The sequence below is a fragment of the Cloeon dipterum genome, chromosome 2 (assembly GCF_949628265.1).
Source record: "Cloeon dipterum chromosome 2, ieCloDipt1.1, whole genome shotgun sequence".
Classification (NCBI taxonomy): domain Eukaryota; kingdom Metazoa; phylum Arthropoda; class Insecta; order Ephemeroptera; family Baetidae; genus Cloeon; species Cloeon dipterum.
The window spans coordinates 17,606,913-17,631,317 of record NC_088787.1 but is presented as its reverse complement, the minus strand read 5'-3'; the positions used below and the strand labels follow the sequence as shown (position 1 = coordinate 17,631,317).

Genomic DNA, 24,405 nt, shown 5'->3' with positions numbered 1-24,405 from the left:
TGCTTCCTCTGAAATCCATGCAGGTGGAATGTGATTGAATCAAACAGTAATCTTTTCAGGTGCCTCTCGTAATTAATATTTTAGTGCCTATCTCAAATACACTCCATAGAATTATTAACGACTTTTTTCAAACAACGACACTCACCATCACGTAAATGGTTTAAAGGGAGAAGTTAAGCTTTGGTTATAACTCTGATTGTGCTAAAATAATTTCAGATTGAAAAATTGAATTACAAAAGAACATCTGCAAAACAGAGAAGGAAGAAACTTATAGTACGCGGAAAAGCTATATAATGCACACTTGGAAATTAAGTTATCTCATCTAAAACCAATCTATCACAATATCGTTATGCTGAAGAGCAAAATTGAAAGAGAAATCCTTGGGATCTCTGAAAAATTTTTTTAACATAAAATTAACTTTCTCTAGGAATTTAAATTGCATGGTATCTTATTTTTCTAAACTGAAGTTCATATGAGGTTAGAGCATCCACACGTCTTCATAAGGTGCACAAGACTAGAAATGTCGACCTCCTGCTTGGCGCCGTTCCACAGCAAAAACTGGACCAGCTCGCTGTACTGGTTCTCTTTTGCCGCGTGCAGCAGGATGGACAGGCTCACCTCCGGACAGCTGACCACTATGGACAGCACAGTCCGGACGTCTCGTCTGAGGACAGCAGTCCTCAGAGCGGGAATGGTAGGGTGCTCGGGGACGCGAAGAAAGTCCTTGTCGCCGTACTTGGCGCGCACCCAGCTGCGCTTTTCCTCGTTGCTTGAATCGGGACTGGGTTTCTTTAGACTGCCTAAATCGGCCTCCCAAATTTCGTTTGCCAGTTTGTTACCGATCAACTGCATTGCTGTTATTTGATCTTGCCTGGGAACAAGTTGAAATTTTATTAATTAGATACTATGTAATAAAAATTGATAAGATTTCTAAGAGAGGATCTTTAAACATGGATTTTATTTGTCGGTTCCATAATTCTTAATTTATTTTAGCCAGACTCTCTTTTGGCCTGCTTTTTTAACAAGCAACATTCATTTTCTGAGAATTGTTGCATTGATCAGCAATTATAAAAAAATATATTTATAAATCAGCTCTCTTCTAGAAAAGTTAAAATTTATTTAACCATATGATTATTTCACTTACGTCCAGTGGTCCAGTTCCAAAGACCTAATGCGTGAAACGTGCGATCCTAATCCCCTGTGTGCCCCCGAGCATGTGATGCACGTTAAAACTCCCAGATTAAGACTAGCCCAGGCGGGATCTGAAATCAAACACGGCCGGCACAGGTTTAGCATTCCCAAACCACACGTTTTCAAGCCAGCTCACCTTTGTCGCCGCAATCGGCGCAAACCTCGTTTCCTGGCAGGGCCCTGAGCACGAGGGCATTTTCACCTGTCACCACAGTGCTCAGTTCGGCGGCGTTTGGCGAGTTCGTTGCCGGGTTGCCGCTGTCCACCTGCCAAAGGGAGAAAGTCATTAAGGTGAAACGATTGCCTTGAGGGCAATTTATACCTGAAGCTCCCGCATGATCTGCTTCTCGATCGTGGAAAACCACGTGTCGCGGTCAGATTTGCTTGAAACCTCGAATCTCCAACACCTGCCGTCAAAAGAAACGATTTCCAACGGAAAAGCGCCTACAAATTTTTTTAATAATGATGTTATTCATCGAGTGACTTGTTAATTTACCTTCAGATTCCCCAATCCGAGCCGTTTTGACGACAGAGCTGAAATAAACACAAAATCATTTGTAATATGCACAGGACTATTAAGATTAATTTTATTTATTTAATAATAAAAACCAAAAGTATTTTGTAAATGAACTAGAAATGTTTAATTTAGTTTAATTTTATCTCCGTTCGTTCAAATTAACAAATTTTACCCTAAAAAAAGGGTATTCAATTTTGCATGAATTTCGCACTCATCATTCTGATGAAGCAACCGGAAAGAGAAATAAAGAACGAAATAATGAAGAGACAAACCTTGGACTTTCGACGACCTCGCCCGTCCTCTCATTATACTTCGTCAGCTCAATCTCGTCTTTCGCGTACCAACTGTCCCTCAATGGCGTCAGAGCCACTGCACACGCGATATTTAGATTACAATCAATCTTGCCGCAAAGTCGAATACTGACCAGTGTTAGCAGGCACCGCAGGGTGAGGTCTGGCCACCTTGGAGGGTGCGAGGTCACGCGGAACTCGCACGGCTGCGCATCGCAGCGGAATTTCCTTTGCACGCGTTCCGGTCAGGTAGTCCTGAAAATTGCAAAGTGTGAAGGCTGCCCGCGATCACAGGCACTTTATGGGCACTTACATGCTTGCTGGGGAAGTAGCAGAGGCGGCCGTCGTCCAGTGCAGCGAGAAATTTCTTGCTCCGGCCGTCGCGGTTCAGAGCGGAAGATGACACTTTTGTCACCACGCCCGACAGCATACAAGGTGCGCACTGTGCACTTTCCTTCAAAGAAATGTCTGAAATATAAAAAAGTTGTTTCATGTGGGATGGAAGAAAACTCAATAAAAATCTTCATGCATAATCATGTTTAGAATTTCTCTTTCATTTCATTAGAATGAGCAAAGTTTCTTTCTCAAACTATTAAAAAAGAAGAAAAAAGACCTAGAATATTTGGGGCAGAGTTGCCCTGTCAGCCCATAATAAACTTAATTTTGAAACTAGAATATTATATTTTAATTTTTATACCTTACTTTGGTGATTAATATGGATTTAAACTTGTAGAAAATCCATCCAGATCAACAAACAATTAGTATAATTTGTGAATTTAAAGAGAAAATCATTATATATGTTTGTTAACTAATTAGCAAATAATTAAAACTTGTAAGTTTTGCATTTCTCATTCTTACAAAAAAAACATCCAATTAAATTCAACTTTTCCTCACTTTGTCTGACAGTGTCAAAGGTAGCAATGAATCACTTTGTTTTTGCACACGTTGGTAGTATGTTTGCAATTATTTTGCTCAGTCAGTTCAACCGTTTTCAGTATATACGAGCAATAATTAAGTGCAGCACGCGCATGAATTTTACATACAGACTCAATTAGCGTGTCTGTTATACCACTACTCATTAACAAATCGCACCTGCTGTTTTGTCTGGAGTGCCAGGCTCGCTTTTCCTGCGCGGCTTCGGTGTGCTGAAGTGCATTACGGACCGTCGTCGGAATGACCGTCTGAAATCACAACGCAAACACGTAAAGCGACAACGCGGTAAACAAGGAGCACACCGCTCTACATTTCAGGAGTGATAAGGCTGCGTGAAATTTAGGTTTGTTATCGTGGTAGTCGTAAAAGTGATAAAAGTTTTACTTTCATTCTTAAAGAAATGGAAAATGAAAAGGGAAATAGCAAAGATTTATTCCTAATGTAAACTTTTTATTCAGATAAAATTCAAATTTTCCGCTAGCTTGGTTGCCTTCTCATCGATATTTCTGATTTTGACTTGTACTATATTTGTATTATGACTATTTGAGAATATACATAAGTAATAATAAAATAATAAATTAACCACGCATAATTGTTAAAGATTTTGTAGCAACGTAAATACGTCCAAAAATTTACTCCCCGTCAACACTAGCGAAAATTGGTTTTTTTATATATTTAGTTTGAAATGTGGAATTTTCTGTATATGGGCTTAAAATGTTGTTTGGCTTTGTATATATTTATAGTCAGAAAACTACGGAAAATTTTCAATCACCTGAGGAAACTGGTAGCAAGTCCTTCAGACTTGGCCGGCGTGTCCTTGGCGGTCATTGAATTGCTCCTCTGCATCACCTTGGCCTCGCCGGTCCGGGTGGGAGTGGCTGCCGCGGCCATGCGGACGCTCTTGTTGTTGAAGGTGGCCGGAGTACTGGCCGGCGTGGCGAACACCTGCTTGCACTGCTTCTTAGCGTCCGAAGGAGTCATTAGCACGTCCACTCCGCGCTCGAAGCCACGCTTATTCTCCTGCTTGATCATGTCCTGCATCAGGATGATCTTCTCCACGGGGATGGGGTCGTTCTGCGCCTTTTTAAAGCTGCGTCGAATCAGCAGCGGCGAGGTGGGAAAGTTTTTCGGACTCCCTGGATCCAACTTAGGCCGCGGCGGCGTGTCCACGGCAGTCACCGGGGGGACCACGGTCTGGATCTTTCTTGGCTCCTTGTTTTCTGATGATTGACATGAGTCTGGAATCAATAAACGCATTTTTTTCTGATTATTACAATATAATAGTATTTTTCATTTGGAAAATTGAAAAAATTAGGTGCAAAATGAGGTAAACAGTTGTTATATCATACATTATTCCCTCTTAGAACACACTGGATTAGGATTGCAACTCCCCCAAAAAAATCACCAGGGCGTGAGCATAATTGTGGTCCTTCACAGGACAGGGCTGATCTATTGCAGCGCGAGCTCGCCCATAATATTTGTTTGCGATGTCTTATTATGCACAAAGCTATAATGCAATTTTATCATTTTTAAAACTACTAATCAATTTTAATAATTTTATGTTGAATGTGGATCAAATGTTAGTTTACTGACTGTTTTTATTCACATTCACAAACCTGAATTAAATTATAATTTTTTTTCTTACTTTGGTTCATAATTTAATTAAGATTATTTTAAATTAGCTTTTCTTAATTTCAAAGGCCTCAACTCTAATCTGGCTAATTATAATGAATTGATAGCATTGATGAATTTTTCAAGTGTTACTGAATTGATATGACTGCAAATAAATAATAGGCAGTGAAATTTTAGCGTGTCTCACGAACTAAATAAATCCATTCGGATGCTGTGATTGAATAATGAAAATTTATGAGGCTCGTCTGATTGCAGCAGCGCGGGTGCGAGCGGTCAGCTTGATGAGATTCAAATCTAAAAGGTCCATCCGATAAGAAACGAAAATTTATGGCCCAAAACTAGAATGACGTAATTGAATTAAGGAACGGATATATTCCATCATCTAATATTAAGAAAACCTTAGGGTGAGCTCGCGTGCCACGAGTAGGGAGAGTGAATAAAATAAGATAATTAACCCTCATGTTATCGGCCGCGAGATCTGAGAGAGTCGAGAGGAGAAGTGTTGAAAGTTAAATTGAGCGGGACTGCTAGTGCTATAGTGAAGAAGATTTGGCTCGTAACGAAATTGCCATCTGCACACCTTTTGCTTTCCAAGGAGCAGCCAAGCACATCTTTCGGCACGCAGGAGGGAAATTAATCCGCGCCAGATGATGCCGTTCTTTTATCAAAACTACGTACGCGTCGACCGACCGGCCGACCGCGGCAACTCTTCGTTTTCAATCGAAATAATAACTCAATTCGCGCGCGCGACGTTTCTATAAATGAACGTGATCGTAATGAGCGCCTGTCACACCGGCCATCACTCGCAATCGCCGTCTGCTCCATTCAAAATTGGTCAGTTATTGAATGGGCGGCTCATTCGAATTACGCAGACGGACGTTGTGAAAAGAGCGGAACAAGCGAGCGTGCCACTGCAAATGAAATAATTTCGAGTCTTCACCCCGAGACTATTAATTACGGGCGCGTGCGGTTTTTTATTATTGTGTTATTCGCATCAGGCAGACCGCGGACACGAGCGGAAATCGCATTTGCGAAATGGAATAAATATTGCACGGCAGATGCTTATTGCTGCGCAGTCGAATCGTTTTTCGTTCTCTGCGCTTTGTGTTGAGCCAAAGGATGTGGTTGGTCTCATGGTGAACGTAATTTAATACGCTTTAGTCTCCAAGGAGTTTTTTTGCATGTCATTAATGCTGCCTTGGTGTATGAATTCCCCTGATCATAGTGTAACGGTTTCTAATTCCAAGGATTTGGATAAAATAATAAATTTAAAAAATATTTTTTTTCGTAATTTTGTTATTGAAAATTGGTCAAGTAATGAAGTTTTCTGCAATACTGTCCAACTCTTTTTGCTTATTTCATATTTTTTTATTTTGCATCAACATAGCAGTAATATTGTTTTGTTTAAATATCGTTAAAATCATTATTCTTATTCCCTAGTTCGTTGGATATTAGAGCAACGGAAAAAATTAATAAATGTTAGTGATAGCTTCATTACTTTTTTCTGATTTAGTTTCACCCGCGCTCAAATCAACGTCATAAAAACCATTAAAACACGGTTTAATTTATTCAGAGGACAACCCTTCAGGTCCCGCCCTCGAAATTCATATAATTGAAATCTAAACAAAAGTGCCTATTGTTTCCTCCGACGGCAGGCACGTGCGCGCAACCAAACCCTTTCTATTTGTCGGTGAAAAAGAGTAACGCACGCAGTCAGCAGCAGCAAGGTAATTTGATAATTTGCGAGCGAAATGAGCTTTATTACACTTTGACATGCATAACAGTGACTTCCGTTCACTCCGCCGCCACCACTGTTGTTGGCAGACGAAAATTTGTATAATTAACTGACTAGACACAAACACAACGCACGTTAGCTAGCTAGTAGTGCTCACAAAACTTAATTCCGAAGGCAGCCAATTTGTTGAGTAATTACGGTTCGTTGCAGCTGAAATTCCCAACACCAGTTTCACCTGTTTTGATGGAAAAATTCACGCAACATAAACTCTACTGAGCGGAATAATTAGTCCGCAGATTATTATAAGGAGCTAGGGATTGTTAAAAAACTGCATGCGGTCTTTGTTTAATTTTTTAAGTGGATTACATTGTTGTTAAATTAACAATAATTGCGACAACTTTGAGTAATTACTTCCTCTCTTACGGCTTGCACTGACCAAACCAGATATACCACCGATTTTTTACGTCACATGAATCATTTCTCCTTTTCCAACGTTCGTTAATAAAATAAAAATATTTGATACTTGTTTAAATTTTCAGATTTAAGTAAATTTTATTCTACTTATTAGTAGGTTAAGCGCTCGTCAGAGACTTCCGTTTTGTTCTATGATTCACTATTTAGATTTGTGCTCGTCCAGAGAGTATGTTGTTAATATGCACACAGTGTCCAGCAGTTTGTTTTGAATAGTGAGTGAGAAGAGGGATGTGGCACCAACTTTGGTGTTAACGGAAGTTGCAGCTGACGATATGATGATCGCCATAAAAGCTCGCCAATGGTTATTTATTCCAGTTACATCGGCATTACCTGCTTGACATAATAATTAAATGACAATAGGAAAGCACTCAAAACTCGAGCGGAATAAAAATATTCACTCGCCGGGGGGTGGTTTACAATTTTTAATTACTTTTACTGCATCTGTATTCATAGGCTGACATCAGTAAAGTATGGTGTAATTATTATTTTATGGATGCTAGGGGACGGCAGATGCACTCTCGATTTGTATGTATTTGTGTGCACGCTTTGTGCGCAAAGGGTTCCGGCGGGGAGGAGAGAGGTGCATTGTTTGTTTAAAAAAGTGCAGTTTTACTGTAAAAATTAGACGCGTAAATGTTGAAAAATACTCTGTCATTCATGCAACACTGGCTTTTTGTCTTTTGCCTAGCATCTGTTCTCTTCCAACTTTTGTTTGAAAATATTTGGCTATGGAATATGTTGAAAATTCTAACGACTGTGCACACCATAAAAATGGAGCAGTAACCGAGGTTCTGATTCACGAAGCATAATTCTTAATGTATAAGATAACGAATTCTGTAGCAGACCGTAAAATTGAGGTGATGTAACCTCAATTAGCGATGGACCAGTTGCAGGAGGAATATCAACCTGCGGAGCTGTTAAGATTCAAAATATTCGTCACAGATCATAAAGAGCATCATTATCATAAACAGAAAAGGGCATTTGTTCCAAATATTAACAACAATCGGCAATAGCGTGTATTGAATTTTAATCAGGAAGAAGGGAGAGAGAGAGAGAGAGAGAGAGAGAGAGAGAGAGAGAGAGAGAGAGAGAGAGAGAGAGAGAGAGAGAGAGAGAGTACATTACACGGCAAGAAGGGTTAGGGCCCCTAAACAGGGAGAGAATCGAATGAGGTCGGAATTAAATATTTTAATTGGAGACTTCACGGCCTGGCGAAAATAAAATTTGGAGCGAATTCTTTTCAGCGAGCGAAAGGGTTGCTTACGCCAAAGGGATGCTGCGCTTTTAATTATGCTGAATTGAACACAAACAGAACCGAGAGAGCTAAAGGGGTAGGTAAGCAGGCAGTCAGTCGGTTGACAGAAAATAAATTTTCGGCGGCAGTAAAAATATTTGACAATACAGTGCGATCTCCCGCCGAGTTCCTTTGACGAAATCATTTTTATTGCACGCAGGGGCGAAAAGCTTTGACAGGCGAGCGCTGAGTGTTCGCTTCGCTCTCTCATTATGATTGTTGATTGTGCCGATTTTCTTTGCACGGTCGTAAACAAAACGCGGGACAAAAGAAACGCACCGGCGAATTCAAATTAGCCATAGGTGCATGAAAAATTCGGATGAGAAAGACGGCCGCGTCGCGTTATTCACACGCAGAAATGAGCCATAAACCTTCATCCGCATATCTTTTTCAATTCAACGTAAATTCGCTCACGCTGAGAAGCTGCAGCAGACTGACACAGCTTTTTGCGCCAATCAGACGCGCACGCGAGACCATATAGCCGCAAGATTCCCATCATCAGGAATTATCCTCGCGAGTTAGCTTTTTACCCTGGGTGACAGCTGAATGCACGAGAAAAACAGTTGGAAAAAATGTCATTCTAGCTGCTGTGGCTCTAGAAGATTCAGCCACATGCGCAATTTTCGTTGTTGGAAAATACGACTTATTTAGAAATTTTATAGCTGTCCAATTTTACTCATAAAAAGGAAAGAAAAATAAAATAAATATAGGACAAACACCCTGTGCGCGCTTCCAACCGCATGCAGTACACGACATTTTACGAGCAGTCCAGTCGTAAAAAGCAAACAAAATGCGCAGTTTATTGTAATAAATTTCCGATAAACCGAAGCAACACGCCTCTAAACTGTGTGACAACCCTCTGCCAGCATCGGATCAATCGGAGATCAGCAGCTTTCCTTCGCGTAACAGTGGCAGTCCCCTCAAATAAAATGTAAAAACGGCTGTAGCATTTTTGATGGTAACTCGTATTTACTCTCCACATCATGAGCGGCTGCGTAATCAAAAAACTATTTTTTCGGTGAAAGGGTCACAAAACATTTTTCGCTGCTTTATTCAGGACGGGTAATGTGAACAAAAGACTGTATGATTCAAATATATAATGCACCCTCGCCCGCGATTCGCGACCTTCGCTTGCACTTTTGTGAATACACACCCATTGTTATTGGATCACTTTTTTGTGTTGTGTATTTTAATCATTAAGTGCTGAACGCCTTTTTAGAAAGCAATAAAAATGAAAAGGGAACCAGTTCGCGAAGCTAACACACGCACGCAATGCTTTTTATGGAGCTATATGAGCAGGGAACGTTTGTTTTATTGTATTTGAAATAATTGCTCCAGGGAATGTTAGTTTAATATTTTTCGAGTACTAAACGAAGCTTGTGCAGTATCGTCTTCCCTTGCTCGTTTGTATTTGCAATTTTTTTAAAGCCAAAAACCTCTTGTTATAATTTTGTTTCATATTTAATTTAAAAAATCTAATTTTAAAAATAAAAAATCTGAAAAATTAAATTAATTTATTTGCAGCTATCAAATCTGTGTTAAAAATTAAAAGATAATATCCGGAGCCTTCACTTTCGTTACATCTTAAACTTCCTTTAAATCTGTATTTTCCTCAAGAAGGCCTCTACATCTATGAATTTTGCTTGAAAACGCACTAGCGTGGTGGAGGGAGAGGGTGGATGCAATAAAATAATACGCATTAAACTGCGTACCCGGTTGAGCAGAGCACAATAAAAATGGAATTACTACATGTGCAATTACATATCAAGATGCGAGTGGCACGCGCGTTCTCTGCGGCTCCAACAGCAGCAGATGCGATGTCCGTTGTCCCGCGAGTGCACGTGATGCTGACCTCAAGCATTCACACTCAATTAAGTTGCTCACCCCCCGCGACCGTATGCAAAGTGAGCAGGCCCATTACCGGCCGTCTATACGTGAGTCGGCGCTAGCAACCCTTTGTTTTAATCGCGCGTTTGCAGCAGCCGAGACTAATTTATTTTGATTTCATCTGAAAAATAAATGAAATGAGAGAGCCGAGAGCAGATGCGCTCTTTTAATTTGTCTTGTGCTCTTTAATTATGCATTCTCGTTCCATGCAAATGCGGAAAGGCACGCGTCTGCGTTTTATTGGAGCCGTTTTTATTTAATTTTCAAAACGACACGTTTTCCTGATTATCTGTTTCGCCATCTGGGTGTCCAAATTTGTCGCTCTTCTTAATTGCTACAAGTGTGCTCAACGGGTTCCTCCATCCTTGGTTGGTTTTCAACAGCTTTTTCCTCGCACAGTGAAATTACAATAAATGAAAATTTAATGTAGAGTTGACGTCTCTCCTACATCAAATTTAGTTATATTTAAAAAAAATCGTTATAATATATATTTCGTTCCTACCCATCTTTCATTAGATTATGTAGAAACAGCAGTTAGTTATTTGTTTGCTTAAATTTGCTTTGTCAGATTGTTTCTATGCTTGATGCTAACAAAAAAACAATAACATTACTAGTGATTAAACAACTGAATGCCATTTATTCGGGTTTATTAAACCATAACGAACGCTTTTGCTTGTTGTGTGGCTCAACCTGATAAATAATATGCCTCTGCAAACATTGTTAACTAACTTGAATGTCCCGGACGGCTTAAATCCTCCATTAATGACATTGCATAACCAAATGAGATACGACCGGGCGCATCCCTACATTAAATAATACACGAGTCGCACTATTTAATAAACTTCAACAAACGGAAAGGCAGTGGCTGTCTGTATAAATAACACATCGAAAGAGATTCGCCCTCCGTTGTCTCGTACGCACAAGCGCGAGCGTCATAGATTCTTATTTTTCGTGCATCTGCTGGCCATACGCAATCCTTTGTTGTCGCAACGACAATAGGAAGGGCGGAACAGGTTTGAAGAAAGAGGAGTTTTCGTCCAAGAACACAAAGCAGTGTCGAATTTTCTTTCACCAGGTGAGCCGACCAGTGGAAAACACAGCCAGATAGTGATAATTACGCCGGCCGTGTTTTCAAAACTTAACAATTGGCGCGACCGAAAACTCGACTTCTGCGCTCTCTGCTTTGAAAACCGAAGGTTCCTTTTTGTCGCAGCGCGGTGTGATCCATCGATATGCAGAAATACATATACAAGCAGGGGGCCATTGAAAAGGATTAGAGTTTCCAATCTGAATTGGGATTACAAATTAAAGACCGTGGGAACGGAGATAGACGTACTAAAGATAACATTTAAAAAAAGGTTTATAAAAAGAGTTATTCAAATGGTGCAAGCACAAATAAATAAATTTCTGTGAAAGGAAATGTTTGGTTGATTTTCTAACCAAGAGAAAGCTTGAAAGATAAAATTCTACACTATGATGAGTACGGCTTTAAGAAATTCCAAACCATCACGCAAAAAAAGGAGAGTTCAAAGTTTCAGTTTAATTTCTGTACAGCGTATAGAAAACTGTCAGCTTAAAATCAATCGATTTTGCTTGGCATTAAGTACTCAAAATATTCGGGAAATATTTAACTGAAGTTCGGCTTAACTACAATTTTGTCAAAAAGTAATGCGACAAATGAGCTGCTTGAAACGTGAGACAATCAAAAGCAGTCGTAATAGCCGAAATTCAGACGCGAACAAAGAGCGGTCCAAAATTACAGTCAAATGATGAAAGAGCGTTGTCAACAGCTCGCCAATGTGTCTGGTATAAATGGGAAAAAAGAAAACGTTGCAGCATCAATGACCACTCGTCCAACAAAAAAGTGTCCAGCAGCCTCTCTGCTTTCATCAGGCAGCTGAAAGGGTGAAAAAGCACGCACAGCTAGCGGCTTCCAAAAGGAAGAACATACAAAACGAATATATCACCTTTTTAGCTAGTGAGCAACAACCCTCGATAGCGATCCAATAAAATAATGCGAGATGCAGCACCCTCGCCTGCTCCCTGCGTGCTGCCGATATATATATTTCATTTGATTTGCATAAAGAGGGGCTGGCTACGTTAATATGCACGAAAACCGGCCCGCGTGGACGCCCGACTCTATGAACTGGAGTGTGCAGCGGCAATATTAATTTTTTAATAGACCAGTTTTTCCCTCATGCACCATTTCATCGGGCTGTCGCTTATTATTATTTATGGTTTCAAGCTCGCGATTTTCTAATTATTTATGATGATGTGATATTTAATTTAGTGCTTGCCAGGTCGGTGCCCTTTGTCTCGAAATAATAGACGCGCCGCCCGCTCAATGAAACCTTTTTTGCACTGCACGCACGTCCAACAATGCGCATGCAAACCAGGAGCTAGAATTTTGCGGCGAATAATGTGTGCATCATCTCTCCCCATTAATAATCAGGACTGCTTTGTTGTGCGCCTCTCTCGTTTCTCGTATGAATTTTTTGCCTTTCGCAGTTTTGCCGTATTACGCATTCATGCGCGTCTGCAGGAAAAAAACGGCAGGGTGGGTGCCCCCATGCACGTGATTAGTGCTGTAATTTATTGGCTTGATCTTACTCAGTTTTTGCTGCATTATTGCGTGCAATTTTTAACGATCTTTTATCATCACACTGAAAATTTGCAGATGCCGTAAATTCTTAGATACTCCATTTCAACTGCAAAGAATTACGTGCTGGTATTTCTACTTCCTTGAACGTGCTGGTATTGAATATTGATGATTGTGTTTGAAACCACATTTCATGCGTGACTTATTGAAAACCATCCATTGTTTTTTGCAATTGAAACGATTACATAACCTTCTGCGTATGCGAGCGATGCTGGCGTCATGTCATTTGCGGTAAGCATGATAATGAGTTTCATCATTTCGACTCTCTATTTTTCAAGAATACACCAAAATACTTAGAGATGTCTCATCTTACGTAATTATAATAGTTGCTTACCGCGATGAAGTTATTTTGATTCTTTAAATACCAATTAAGATTGAAAAGCAAATTTTAAAATAGTGATACGTAATCTTTTATCTTCAAATTTAAAATAGAAAATTAATCAAGATTTTTTAATTTTTAAGTTTTGTTAGAGTTTAATAGGTTTTTTTTAAAGTGAGTCTAATTTAACGTACTTTTAAAATGAAAGCAATGTTCTAATGGAAATTAAATTTTATTCCAAAACATAGAGATCTTAATTTAAAAAGTTGATCCAGCATAAGGCCTGCTCACTGTTGGCTGGATCTCGTCAAGAAAACTCGAAATTTGCCCCCAAAAAATGGTCAATCGCACCATTTTTTTTTTAATAAATTCTCAAAATCTGAGTTTTATTGTATAGCTTGGATCTTTTTGAATAAGTGAACTTTGGAGAGTCTAAATAACTGTTGAAATAAATAACTAAAAAAGCAATGCAATCGACCGATTCAGCAAAAAATTGTTCGAACAATCACTTGCAAAGCTGGCATGAAACTCAACAACCACGTCGCAATAATTTATGCAAGGTTACTAATGAGACAATTATTGCTTGGCTGCATATCAAATTCATAACAAAAAATAACGCGATTGGATTTGACTGTCTAATGTTATGCAAACATAGGGTTGAGCAAAAAACGTGCAAAACTATCGGAGCGTAATTGATCCGCCGACGGCGCTGTCATTGAAACGTCAAACAGAATGCAAGCGCGGATCTGTCACCGCGGATGATCAAAAGAGACACAGCAAACTGTCCATCCATGCATTCTACCCCCGTGCATGGCAGATTATGCACGTATTAGCCCCGGAGATAGAAAACGAGAAAAACTGCTCGCACAGAGAGCAAAAGTATCAATACCGGCTCTTGTTTTTGATCCAAAAAGAGAGCGTGGTTCGTGCCGGCTCATTCATTAAAGCGATAGGCTGCTGACCTCACATCAGCAGCGGCGAATGCCGCGTGTATGAGGTACGCATCAGCGGAGATTTTGTGTTTGAACAGCGGACTCAATACTTGCATTTGCATATTGCGCTCTTCGAGTGTGTGCTGTGCATGACTTTTCATCTGTTATTTTTACGTCGGCCGTGTGCACACATCGCTGCTCTCGAATACGACCATTTTCGTATCAAAAGCAGAGCAACATGTTCGCTTTTGTTAGTTGAAGCATCGTGGGTGATGAGAGTGTGTTTTATTCTCATCGTGGCATTAGTTTCTCTCGTCAGAAATAATTTGAAAAGCGCGCACACGTATATACATCGATGCGCTGTCATATTTTTTGACTCACTCGCAGTAATTATATTTGATTCACTGCACACGCTCGCTCATGGGGGCCGCGCGTTGCTTTTTTACCCGGCAAACAACAATGAAATTGTAATAAAACGTCACAAAAACGAATTCCCTGCTCCATGGCCGGCGCGTCGGATTAATTTACGTCCGCGCGTATCGTAGAAAGAGCTGCTACAGGGGCATATTTGTGGCGGAAATGATGAGATGTTTAACGTCCGAATTCGGCATTATTGAATAGAGCCCTCCCTTGCTTGGAAAACGTCTTATTTATTGATTAAAAAGAAGTAAAAGTGACTCTAATCACTGCTTCCGTAGGGGAATTACGAGTACACAAAGAAGTTTGTTTTTTTTCGTACAATGCGTGCGTGCACAATGGCTGAGTTGTGAAATTCCGTAATGAAAACTTCGTCATGCAGCAACGACTTAATAATATTAGAGCGAGACAAATTTAGGCATGAAAATCCTCGTTAGAGGTTGCCAAACTCTCCCTTTTTGATGCGGAAATTGTAATATTTACTTAAATTCTGCTATATATACGCTACTCTTTATTTAAAGCGATTATATTATGAATTAAAAGTGAATCACTCACATCCCATTAATTAATTGAATTTAAATTAATTTCGTCATAAAAATAAAATATCCCTGTCAAGGGCGTGATGTGGGGAGTATTAGTGAGTTTAAATTTACAACAATGTTTACTCTCCAAAAGGACTAATAGCTTTTTAGAACCCCTTTATATTTCCCTTATAAACGCCAAAAATGACCGTTGTCATAAAAATGTAGCATGCTCAGTGACGCTAATGATTTTACAACGTGTTAATACCAATTTTGGCATGGAAAGGTCGAAACCGCACTCAAAGGTGAACACTATCTCACACCCGCTGGAAAAGCTTGAGCAATAATCATTATCAAAAAGCCACGATCAAGCGCGCAATCTAGGCAGATCACGCAAATGCAGCAGCTGCAACTGAAAACGTGCAAGCAGGTCCGTCGCCGATCTGTCGGCCGCCGGGGTCGTGCTGCGCAACCCTTCGCGTGAATATAATTTGATCTCTCGCTGATAGCCGCGTAATGCGCAGCACGAGCTGGCTCCACAAATTCTGATTATTTTTTGAAATATTGCACTGCAAGAAATATGCAACTTTGACCCCGCCTCGTGCGCGCCAGCTGATATTAATCTTATTAGCCGGCGTCATTTTAAATCCAGGAAAATAAATTATGTTGAGCTGAATCGAATGCAGATCGGAGAGGATCAGAGAGGAGAGGAACGTTTAATCCATTCCAACTAGAAGAAAAAAATCTGTGTTGGCGGTAGATATGTAAAAAGCAAAGCGCGCTCATTAAAAATAATAACTGCTACCATTTTAAAAGGGATACGAATGGGTTCGTGATTTGAAAAAATCTCATATTGCACCGTGAAACAAAATCCTTCATCAATAGCTCTAGAGCCTTGGTAATTTTTTTGCAGTAATAACTGCTGAAATTTATTTCATGTCTTATGATGATTATACCTGTGTATGCCGTTACGCGTTACGCGTAGAGAAAGATGTAATTTCATTTACTCACTACTCAAGCTGAATTGAATATAAGTTGACTTTAAGATATTTACATTTTGAGGCCTTCTATTTTAAATTAATGTGGAAAAAATAGCACGATTACACCATGAAATTGCGTGGCATTGATTTTTTTAAATAAATACAAATTTATAACATAAAAGTTTCAATATTATCAAGTTTCTATTTTGAAAAACATGTCTTGTGGTTATAAAATGCGCCTAAGTTTTTAAATTGTATTTCCTCTTTGCGGCCAAGCTCAAGCAAGCCAAGCTGAACTTCCTGGTAGCTTTCCTTAATCAGCCGCGACTAAAAAAACATACTACTAAAAATTTTGGACCAGCTAAGCGACACCGTTTAGAAAAGTTGCTGGCAAAAAGTTGTCAGAGCTGTTTATTTTCACGCTCGCCTTTTTTGTGCGTCGCCAACCAAGCGATGTCCACTTCCGATAATAATGCAAATCGTGTTTCGCGAATTTAGAAAGTTGCTTTTGTCAGAACTCACAAGCTTGTGTTATGTTCGGCATTGTCCATAAATGGTGTGAATGAGTTGCGAGGCAAAGGGCAAACCAATTTTCAGGGCCGTGCTATCCCCCCGAAACCACACAGGCGAATGCACCATTTAGATCTCAGTCGCTGATTACAAACCGGTGGTGCAAATTTATAATTTGCGCCCTCGAGTTCGGCGACAGCAGCTGCTTTGAATAGTGAGCTTGCGAATATGCGGAATGAAACATGGTGAAAAGGGAAACGAACATTTTGCACTGAGTTTTAACAAATTCCTTTAGGTTGTTCTATAGCGAAAAACTTTTAAACAGCGTTATCTGGTTTTCGCACTTTAGTAACACCCGAATAAACTTATGTTGCACAAATATTTATATTCATTACGAGCATGAACAAGCAACCTAAAAGGAAGAGCTTTTGTAAAATATTTACGAATACATCCTAACCTAAAATGTTTTGGTTATAATTTTTGTAATTGGTGTAAAGTGTAAACAATATATTTAAGAAAACTACATGGAATTTCATCTCCACCTGCTAGAGAAACAAGCCCTATTCTCCTGCGGTTTTACCTTTCTCCCACAAACCACTGTAATTGAAGCTATTGAACTAAAAAAGAGACTAACCTGAGTTCTGTCGCTTGGTTTTGCGCCTCCCCTGGCCGAGCAGGACCTGCCTGGCCCTGACGGAGCGTCGGTGCAGCGACCTCAGGAAACCTTCTGGCATGATGATTGCGACTGAAACACGGCAAAAAGTCCACGATTGAAGTCACAAATAAATGTTGCAGAGGTTTGTTCGCTGCGATGTTATTTCATCTGCAGAAAAAGGAAGCACAGTGATTTCACGGCTGGACTGCCATCCGGGCCAGTTGAAAATGAGAAGATCACGTGCTGCGCAAACACAGTTTGTAGGTGAGATGCGTGTATTATTAAACGTATATCAGGCGAGGGAAATAAATAAAGGAGAACGGCAAACAGGCCATGAAATTACAGACGCTTTTGGTGTCACCAGCGTCGTGATTTGTGCGGTTTCCCCAGCAGAAAAGACACACAATCGCGCCTTTTTAATCAGAGTGCTATTAAAACGGCTCTCGGATGAGTGGTGAGCAGAGAAATTCTGTCCTTTTTGGCATCTGCTTCGCCGCTGGCACATCCGAGTAAATCACGGCGATTTGTGAAAAGATTTGCTCCACATTTCGGACGCAATACAATTGCTTTTTAATTTTCTCTCACATATGGGCTGGACAAAGACGAAACTCGTGCCATATATTGTGCGATTCGGCACAAAGGAAAAAAGTACTTAAAGATGTCATAATTTTCTTTGTGCTGCGTACAATTATCGCCAATGTTGGTCCTCTCGAAAATTTATGGCTCGTTAAATTTTTATTTTCTGGATGCAATCCGAGTGAAATTTATGATCTCGTAAAATATTGAATGTTTGAATTACGAGCAGCTGGAGAATTATAAGAAATCATGGGTCAACTAAAATATAAATTATGTCCAACGGAATTCCAGGAAGAAAATGGCTAGAAGTGTCAGTTTCTTCAAGGCAAAATAAAATTAAATTTGTAATTGAAATTACAAAACTTTTGTCCCTCCTATGATGTTTTTAATTTATAAAATATGTAAGAAAATCCCATTTTGATGGAAAAATCTTTCAGAATCTATTTTTAACTAAATAATATTAATCACTCACCAATAACAAAATCAACGAATCCTGTGGCGTCGCGAAATACTGTTTTCGCACCTGCTGGCTTGTGTGAAACTGTCCGTCTCGTTTCTATATTATGTCCGTGTGCTGCGTCAACATAATTGCAGATCGCACTGCTTCACCGGCGCGCACACACGTCGTCTACTATAAAAAGTCGAGGGCCACTCGAACCGGACACTTGAGTTCAGGGCGATATATCACTCGCAACTATAATACTCTCTCGCAAGGAGCTGCGGCGCGGTGTCTATAGCGCTGGGGTCGTACTTGGACTGAAAGCGAGCGAGTGCACTGCTTGCTCCGAGAGCCGTCCGCGCTCGCTCAATGGGTGACGTAAATTTGCTCGCTGCAGCGGCGGCGGCCCCCACCCCGCGCGTGTTCACCCTGCTTCGCTCGCGGAATAAGGGCCAGGTGTATTTCAGCTGCTGATCATTGTTAATATTGTTATTTCAGAAGACTTTTCGAAGAAGTTTGGAACGAGCGTACAAGGGATGATGACACCCCAAGTATGGTGTACGCGGATTCTTAAAAGAACTGGTGAGGGTCCACAGAGATGTCAAAAACGAATCAAACGTGAAGGGGATGAGTTTTTTCTGAAGTAATTGTTGATACGGAGTATAAATTGTTACGAGACAAGAATTTCATGATATCTCAAGAGTTAGTGTTACATTTCAGAGAGAAAAAAATATTGTTTTCATTTTTTTAATGTTGTGAGAAACTTTCGGACTTCACAAAGATGAAACTTACGATAATTTGCAAAAGCTGTTGGGTACCGGCTCTGCAAGAACTAAAAAATAAGTGCCAACGTTTCTCTGATACGGTTGAAGTGAAAAGTTACACAACTTGTTTACAACAGACTAAGCGAATTTTTCCGTGCTACATACATATTATTTACTAACAAAATTTCAACTGGACACACGCCTTTACAAATATTTTTTTTATCTAACTGAAAAGAGTAGCCTTCGGAAAAAGCGCAAGTAAAAACAGCGGAGGTTCCGAGTTGTCAGTCACTCGAGTCAGCGTCTTAAACGTAAATAGCAATAATAATATACGAGTGTCGGATTGCAAGCGTTGAACACTCACCCCCAGCAGGGGACAGCGCGCAAATCACGACGAAAGGCTTATTCCATTTCAGCTGCCGCCGCATTATTCAAAATAAAAATGCATCCTCGCGGCGAAACAATCGGCAAGAAGAGAGCGTGGTGGATGCGCCCAGGGGTGGTTCGCTCTCCACCCTTGGCTGAGAAATCTGCTTCGGTTGAGATTCGCTTTTTTAACCTCTTGCCGCTGAGCAAAACACATATCCAAAGGGGTCTGCTGTTTTAGAACAACAATGGCCTTCTGCTGCAGAGAACTGTCTGCTGGACGTCAAAACGTATAATAGAAATTAGTTTTTTCGTCTTATCGCATAGGGTGCTCTCCTCCTTTGCTATTATCATTTTCTCGCTACATAAACTTTGTGTGACAACAGAATCATCTCATTTATTATCATCATTAACGCGCAGATGATACAGAACAACGAGAAAAGCAGCTTGAGTCGGATAAATAATGAAGTGTCGACGTTGCTGTAACCCCTTGAACGCAGAGACGCGGCTAAAATGCAAAGCATATCGTTTTACACTAACGTAATTTGGGGCTAATCACGCGTAATTAGAGTGCCTGCGGTGCTGACGAGGACGACGCCCTTCTGGGAAGGAGGCGGGCGGCGAAATGTTGTGACATCTGAGAGGTTGGTGGCAGGAAGTGCCCCGCCGAGATCAAAGAGCGACCCTCACGAGAGGCAGGAAACGCGTGGTCTCGAATACGCAAATCTGATGCAGCGCAGGTCTGTAATTTCATTTATTCACCGAAGTGGGCAGTCCAGTGTAGCGTTTAAGGCTAAGGTCAATGGTATCATTTGCTCGCTCCAAGACTGTAATTTAACCCTGTGTCATTGTTGTTTGTGTGTGAAGAGTGAGTGAGCAGAGCATCAATACACACAGCAAAAATAAATAACAGGTTTGCTTCTAAAGCCGAATTGTGGATAATGCGTTTTTATTTAATTATGTGGTAATTTCTTTCACTAAGGAAATTAAGAAACGCCCCCATTTTTCTTAATTAACAGGTGTTTGAATTATTTTAGACTTCTACTTAAATTTAAAGGGTTAAAATCTATGCCAGAGAAAGAAAAACTACAACTGGCTCCACACATAATTAATTTTAATTTTTGTTTGACGGGTAAAGTATATGATGGGGACAGAGGTACAGAAACATTTTAACTGTATAGCATGGGATCGTGCGAAATTATTTTTTCTTTCAAATTCAATCTTAGCCGCCCATTCTTAAATTAATTCCGTACAGAGGAGCGATTTCGAATTCTTTTCTCATTACATCTTGACCATCTTGACTGTTTTTATTATATGAAAAGCAATTTTTTTCGCTTGGCTATAATTTTTATAAATTTAATTTTTTTCTTTTTAATATCAACATAATTAATTTTACGCACCATTCTACCGCAAAAAAATAACTCACGGGAAATTTTCTGAAATGAGAAATCACAAATTGTGGTCATAACTCGTTCACTTGGTAGGCAAAATTGCATTATAAAAAACTCGGCGTAGGAGAACAATAAAACACCAAAATGTTTGACCCTGAACTGCTGCGTCACTCTGGGACACGATTAAAATTCTAAACAAGTCAAAAGACTTTTTTGCGGTTTACGTCTATTCAAATTTTGAAATGTCACTTCTTTGTTATTTAATCCCGCGGTGATTGTTTATTTTGAAAAGTTCGGTTGCCAGCAGACACCACTCTCTCATTAATGTGCTCATCTCGTGCGCGAAAAGTGCATCGTCATTTGCATTTTAGAAAGTAAAATCAGCGCGTCAAAACGCAGAGGCAATTATTCGCCATAAAGATGTACGCCTAACAACAACAGCAGCGCACGACATTCACGAAGAGGAGCAAGTGAAAGGAGCGATGCTGCTCTCCCCGTGCATTTGCATCTTTTATGCATATATACTTCTGGTGCGCCGAAAGCATAAAAATTCGTGGCCACACATTTATGGCCTGCTTTTACGGCAGCTACTTTCCTGTTCTGCTTCGAAACCGTAAAACGACCGGTGCGCGTGCTGCATTAATAATATGGATTTGTTACTCGCGACACGATTTTCTTTAATTTCTGCTAAATGAATGAATAAAATATCCCTCTCTTTCCTGCTCATTTCGGAGAAAGAGGCCTCGGCACGAATTTTCATAACGTCTCATTTTCATCATCTCTGAAGTCACGCGGCGGCAGTTGAAGACTGAAGAGGGTCAGCACAGAAGGGGTGAACGAAGAAAAGGATTCTCAACATAAATTTGTCCAAACAAACTGCTCTGCTGATATACATTTCAATTGTGCGATGAATAAATGCAGGATTCCGCGGCGAATAAATGCATCCAAATGTATTAGTGACAAAATTGGTTCAATCCTTTTCAGCGCACCGAGATTTATCGCACTTCGACGATACAATAAGACGCGGCACATATCCAAATCGCATTCACGTGCGTGTTAGTCCTCTCTCTGCAGTGCCGTCCCATTGTGACTCTCGAACACAAAAAGCCTTTATTAATAACTGCGCTGTAAAAGGCTGGAGAGTGAGCTATGATTCATTTCGTACTGTACGCGTCGGCTCAAATTTGCACACACACACACACGACAAAACCCTTTTCTCCGCCCAGTTGAACTCGTGACGCAGATTTATTTGCCATTTTTCATCCAGCCAACAACCCTCAGCCTACTCCAGATATGTATTATAAATTGCGGTGCGATATATTATGACTCTGTCCCCTGACAGAAGCTGAAAAGGCGGAGCGCTACGTGCGTGTAAAGCCGAGAGCTGAAAAATTGTTTGGTGACTTCAATGATGGATTTTCAACAATAAATCACTTACCTGATTGTGATCTAATATAAGAAATTAGATCGCCTTTCATCTTTCTTTCATGCATGGAAATTGGATAGGAAATCAACGAGAGTAAAATAATTATTTGGCAATATTGTTCATTATGATTGGTATTGTACAGAGCGTCTCGTGAAAGCACTTGAAGATTCATACCATGATGATTGAAATGCATGTCGTTCGCATTGTTCTTATACTGTTTGAATGCATTATAATTGCTTGAGATATTACTTTCACCTTTTAAATGTTGAGCCCATTGTTTATATATCTATGTATGAATCCCATAAGAAACAAACGAAAGAAAGGAAAGAAACTGATCACAGTGATTTCTTTCAAACTTCTCTATAGTTCAATTATTTCACTAAACATGCATCACACTCAACTTGATATTTCAATATTTCAGAAAAGGGATTTCCAAAGTAAAATTAAATTGGATACTGTAAGCTAAATAATATTATACCTTGCATGAGCGATGTTAAATTTCCGTGGAAATCGGCTTCATTTGCCTTGCAATTAATACAATATAATTAAAATTTTAATTTCTCTTGATTTAAAAATTTGAAAAGATAATTGCTAGACAAGCGTGAGCAATAAATTCCTGCTGAAAATTACAATTTATTCTGCCACAAGAGCAAATTGTCTCCAGCAGTATGTTCGACCTGATCATGACAAAAGGAATGGAAATCAAGTAAAAAAAAAAATTGGAAATGAGCGGCCTGATTTTTCGAGAATTGAGCATCATAATTACCTCTTAGTTATTTTCGGTTATGTATCGCACATTAAAGAAGATACATTGCAGCGCTTTAGTTCATGATTCAATGGACCACCTCGCATTCTTGTTCAATATCTTCCTGTGAAGATCCGATCCTCTCAAGAAAGTTAAAACGTGAATTTGAAGACAGGATACTTTTTAGTTCACTACTCACTGTCTGAAAAATGCAGAAAAATGTATTTTTATCAAAATAACTTCACGTATATTTTATGTTTGGGGTACGTAGTTGTACAGTCGATCCAGAAAAAAAATTTTAGAACTAAAACGAGCTAAAAGTTTACTGCTTTATGGTAAAATGATTTGGCAAGCTCAACGAACTAAATTCTGTCGTCCAAAGGGAGTCGCTCGTAAAACCAGACATTATACCCAGAAATACTCCCCTTTTGATTTGATACGGGATTCCCTTTAGAAAAAAAGTACAAATCACTGATGCACAAATGCGGGCTTTTATTGAAAAGATGCGCCGAGTCGCACGCTTTCATTGTCAATGGTGGCCGCGAATTCCGCCGAATCCTCCACTTTTGACATCGCAGCAGCCTTGCCTGTATGCATTATTATCTAGAAAACCACACTGCTCTCGAGATAGTATTGCGAAGGGGACAGAAAACGCAGTAATCCGTTTTGTGCACGCTAAGCGAGCAGAACAAATATTTGAACAATGTAGCTGCGGATGCATCCGCGGGTCAGCTAATCGCATCACGGCTATTCATTTGACCCTGATAGTCAAAGTAGTGCATTCTCTCTGTAATATTTTGGCTTATTTGTCACAGGGCCATTTTCGGGGAAGTCCTCCCAAATCAGACAATGGACAAACGGCATGCATATTCAAAAATTCCTGGCCACCTCTTAATGGGCCCTTGTGTTTGTGGAACGAGCAGGGATGCACCCGGCCCCCGATGTTTTTAATCTGATTAAACGATTATACAATATCACGACGGAGTGCATGAGTGAGTGAGTGAGCAAAGCTTTTGAATTGGATTATTATTTCAGCAGTCGCCAGGGCTCCATTATAAGGAGACAAATTTATTCCATTCAAACATTACCTCTCGGTAATCAGCTTATTCATTTAGCGACCCAACTTCATCCATCACAGCAGCAGCTTTTCATTTGACTCCATTTGTTATCAGGCAGCGTGCTGGACACGCGAGCACTATTCGATTTCAATTACAATTTTTGCAACACCAGTTGTAATGTGGAACACGATGATGTACGAGTTTGCAAACTCTGTTTTTATCTGCACCGATGCATGCGCACGACGCTGCTGCAAATTCTGCAATACAATATTATGCCGGCTGCTGCTTATCTCTTATATTTGTTAGCTGCTGCTGAAACTAGTTTTGGCACAAGCCGCGGCATCAATATGCACAGAGTCAAAAAGCGGGGAGGGCACGCAGCTTGAACGACCATGTATCACATTAACCTCTTTTTTTTAAATTTTTTCTTTGGTATTATGAACTCATGTTGCATTATGCATTACCCGTTTTTCTCCATTTACGAAATCTAAAAATAGCTCAATCCTTTAATATTTGTATTTAAGTTAAACTCTATCCCCTTTGATATAAAGAATTAATCTGCACACAAAATTGGATTTTTTTCAAACTCATACAAACGAAGAAATATCCGAATAATGAATTAGCGATCGAGACAGAACGAATTAATTGATAAACAACAATTTTTATAATTAATTTTCCTACGTTCTAAAATCAT

At 39.8% G+C, this 24,405-nt stretch overlaps 1 protein-coding gene across 1 annotated transcript; it reads right to left on the bottom strand.

The window, feature by feature from the left end:
• Window positions 1-52: 52 nt before the first annotated feature.
• LOC135935817 (centaurin-gamma-1A-like) lies at window positions 53-18,297 on the bottom strand. Its single transcript, XM_065478379.1, has 12 exons — window positions 17,995-18,297; window positions 16,926-17,036; window positions 3,704-4,169; window positions 3,091-3,179; window positions 2,312-2,466; window positions 2,133-2,253; window positions 1,981-2,077; window positions 1,688-1,725; window positions 1,514-1,635; window positions 1,328-1,457; window positions 1,145-1,262; window positions 53-871 (listed from the first exon to the last, which is right to left on the bottom strand). Exons 2-12 carry the CDS (start codon window positions 17,023-17,025, stop codon window positions 469-471), a joined length of 1,839 nt encoding a protein of 612 aa, XP_065334451.1. The 5' UTR covers window positions 17,026-17,036; window positions 17,995-18,297; the 3' UTR covers window positions 53-468.
• Between the last annotated feature and the right edge of the window lie 6,108 nt (window positions 18,298-24,405).

Bases quoted from the DNA above. Each gene is read 5' to 3' on its own strand.
- LOC135935817 (XM_065478379.1), bottom strand. From the start codon at position 17,025: ATGCCAGAAGGTTTCCTGAGGTCGCTGCACCGACGCTCCGTCAGGGCC. The intron at 1,458-1,513 runs GTATAAATTGCC...TCCCTTTGGCAG, and splicing joins AGATCATGCGGGAGCTTCAG to GTGGACAGCGGCAACCCGGC. The intron at 1,263-1,327 runs GTGAGCTGGCTT...GTTTGATTTCAG, and splicing joins CGCCGATTGCGGCGACAAAG to ATCCCGCCTGGGCTAGTCTT.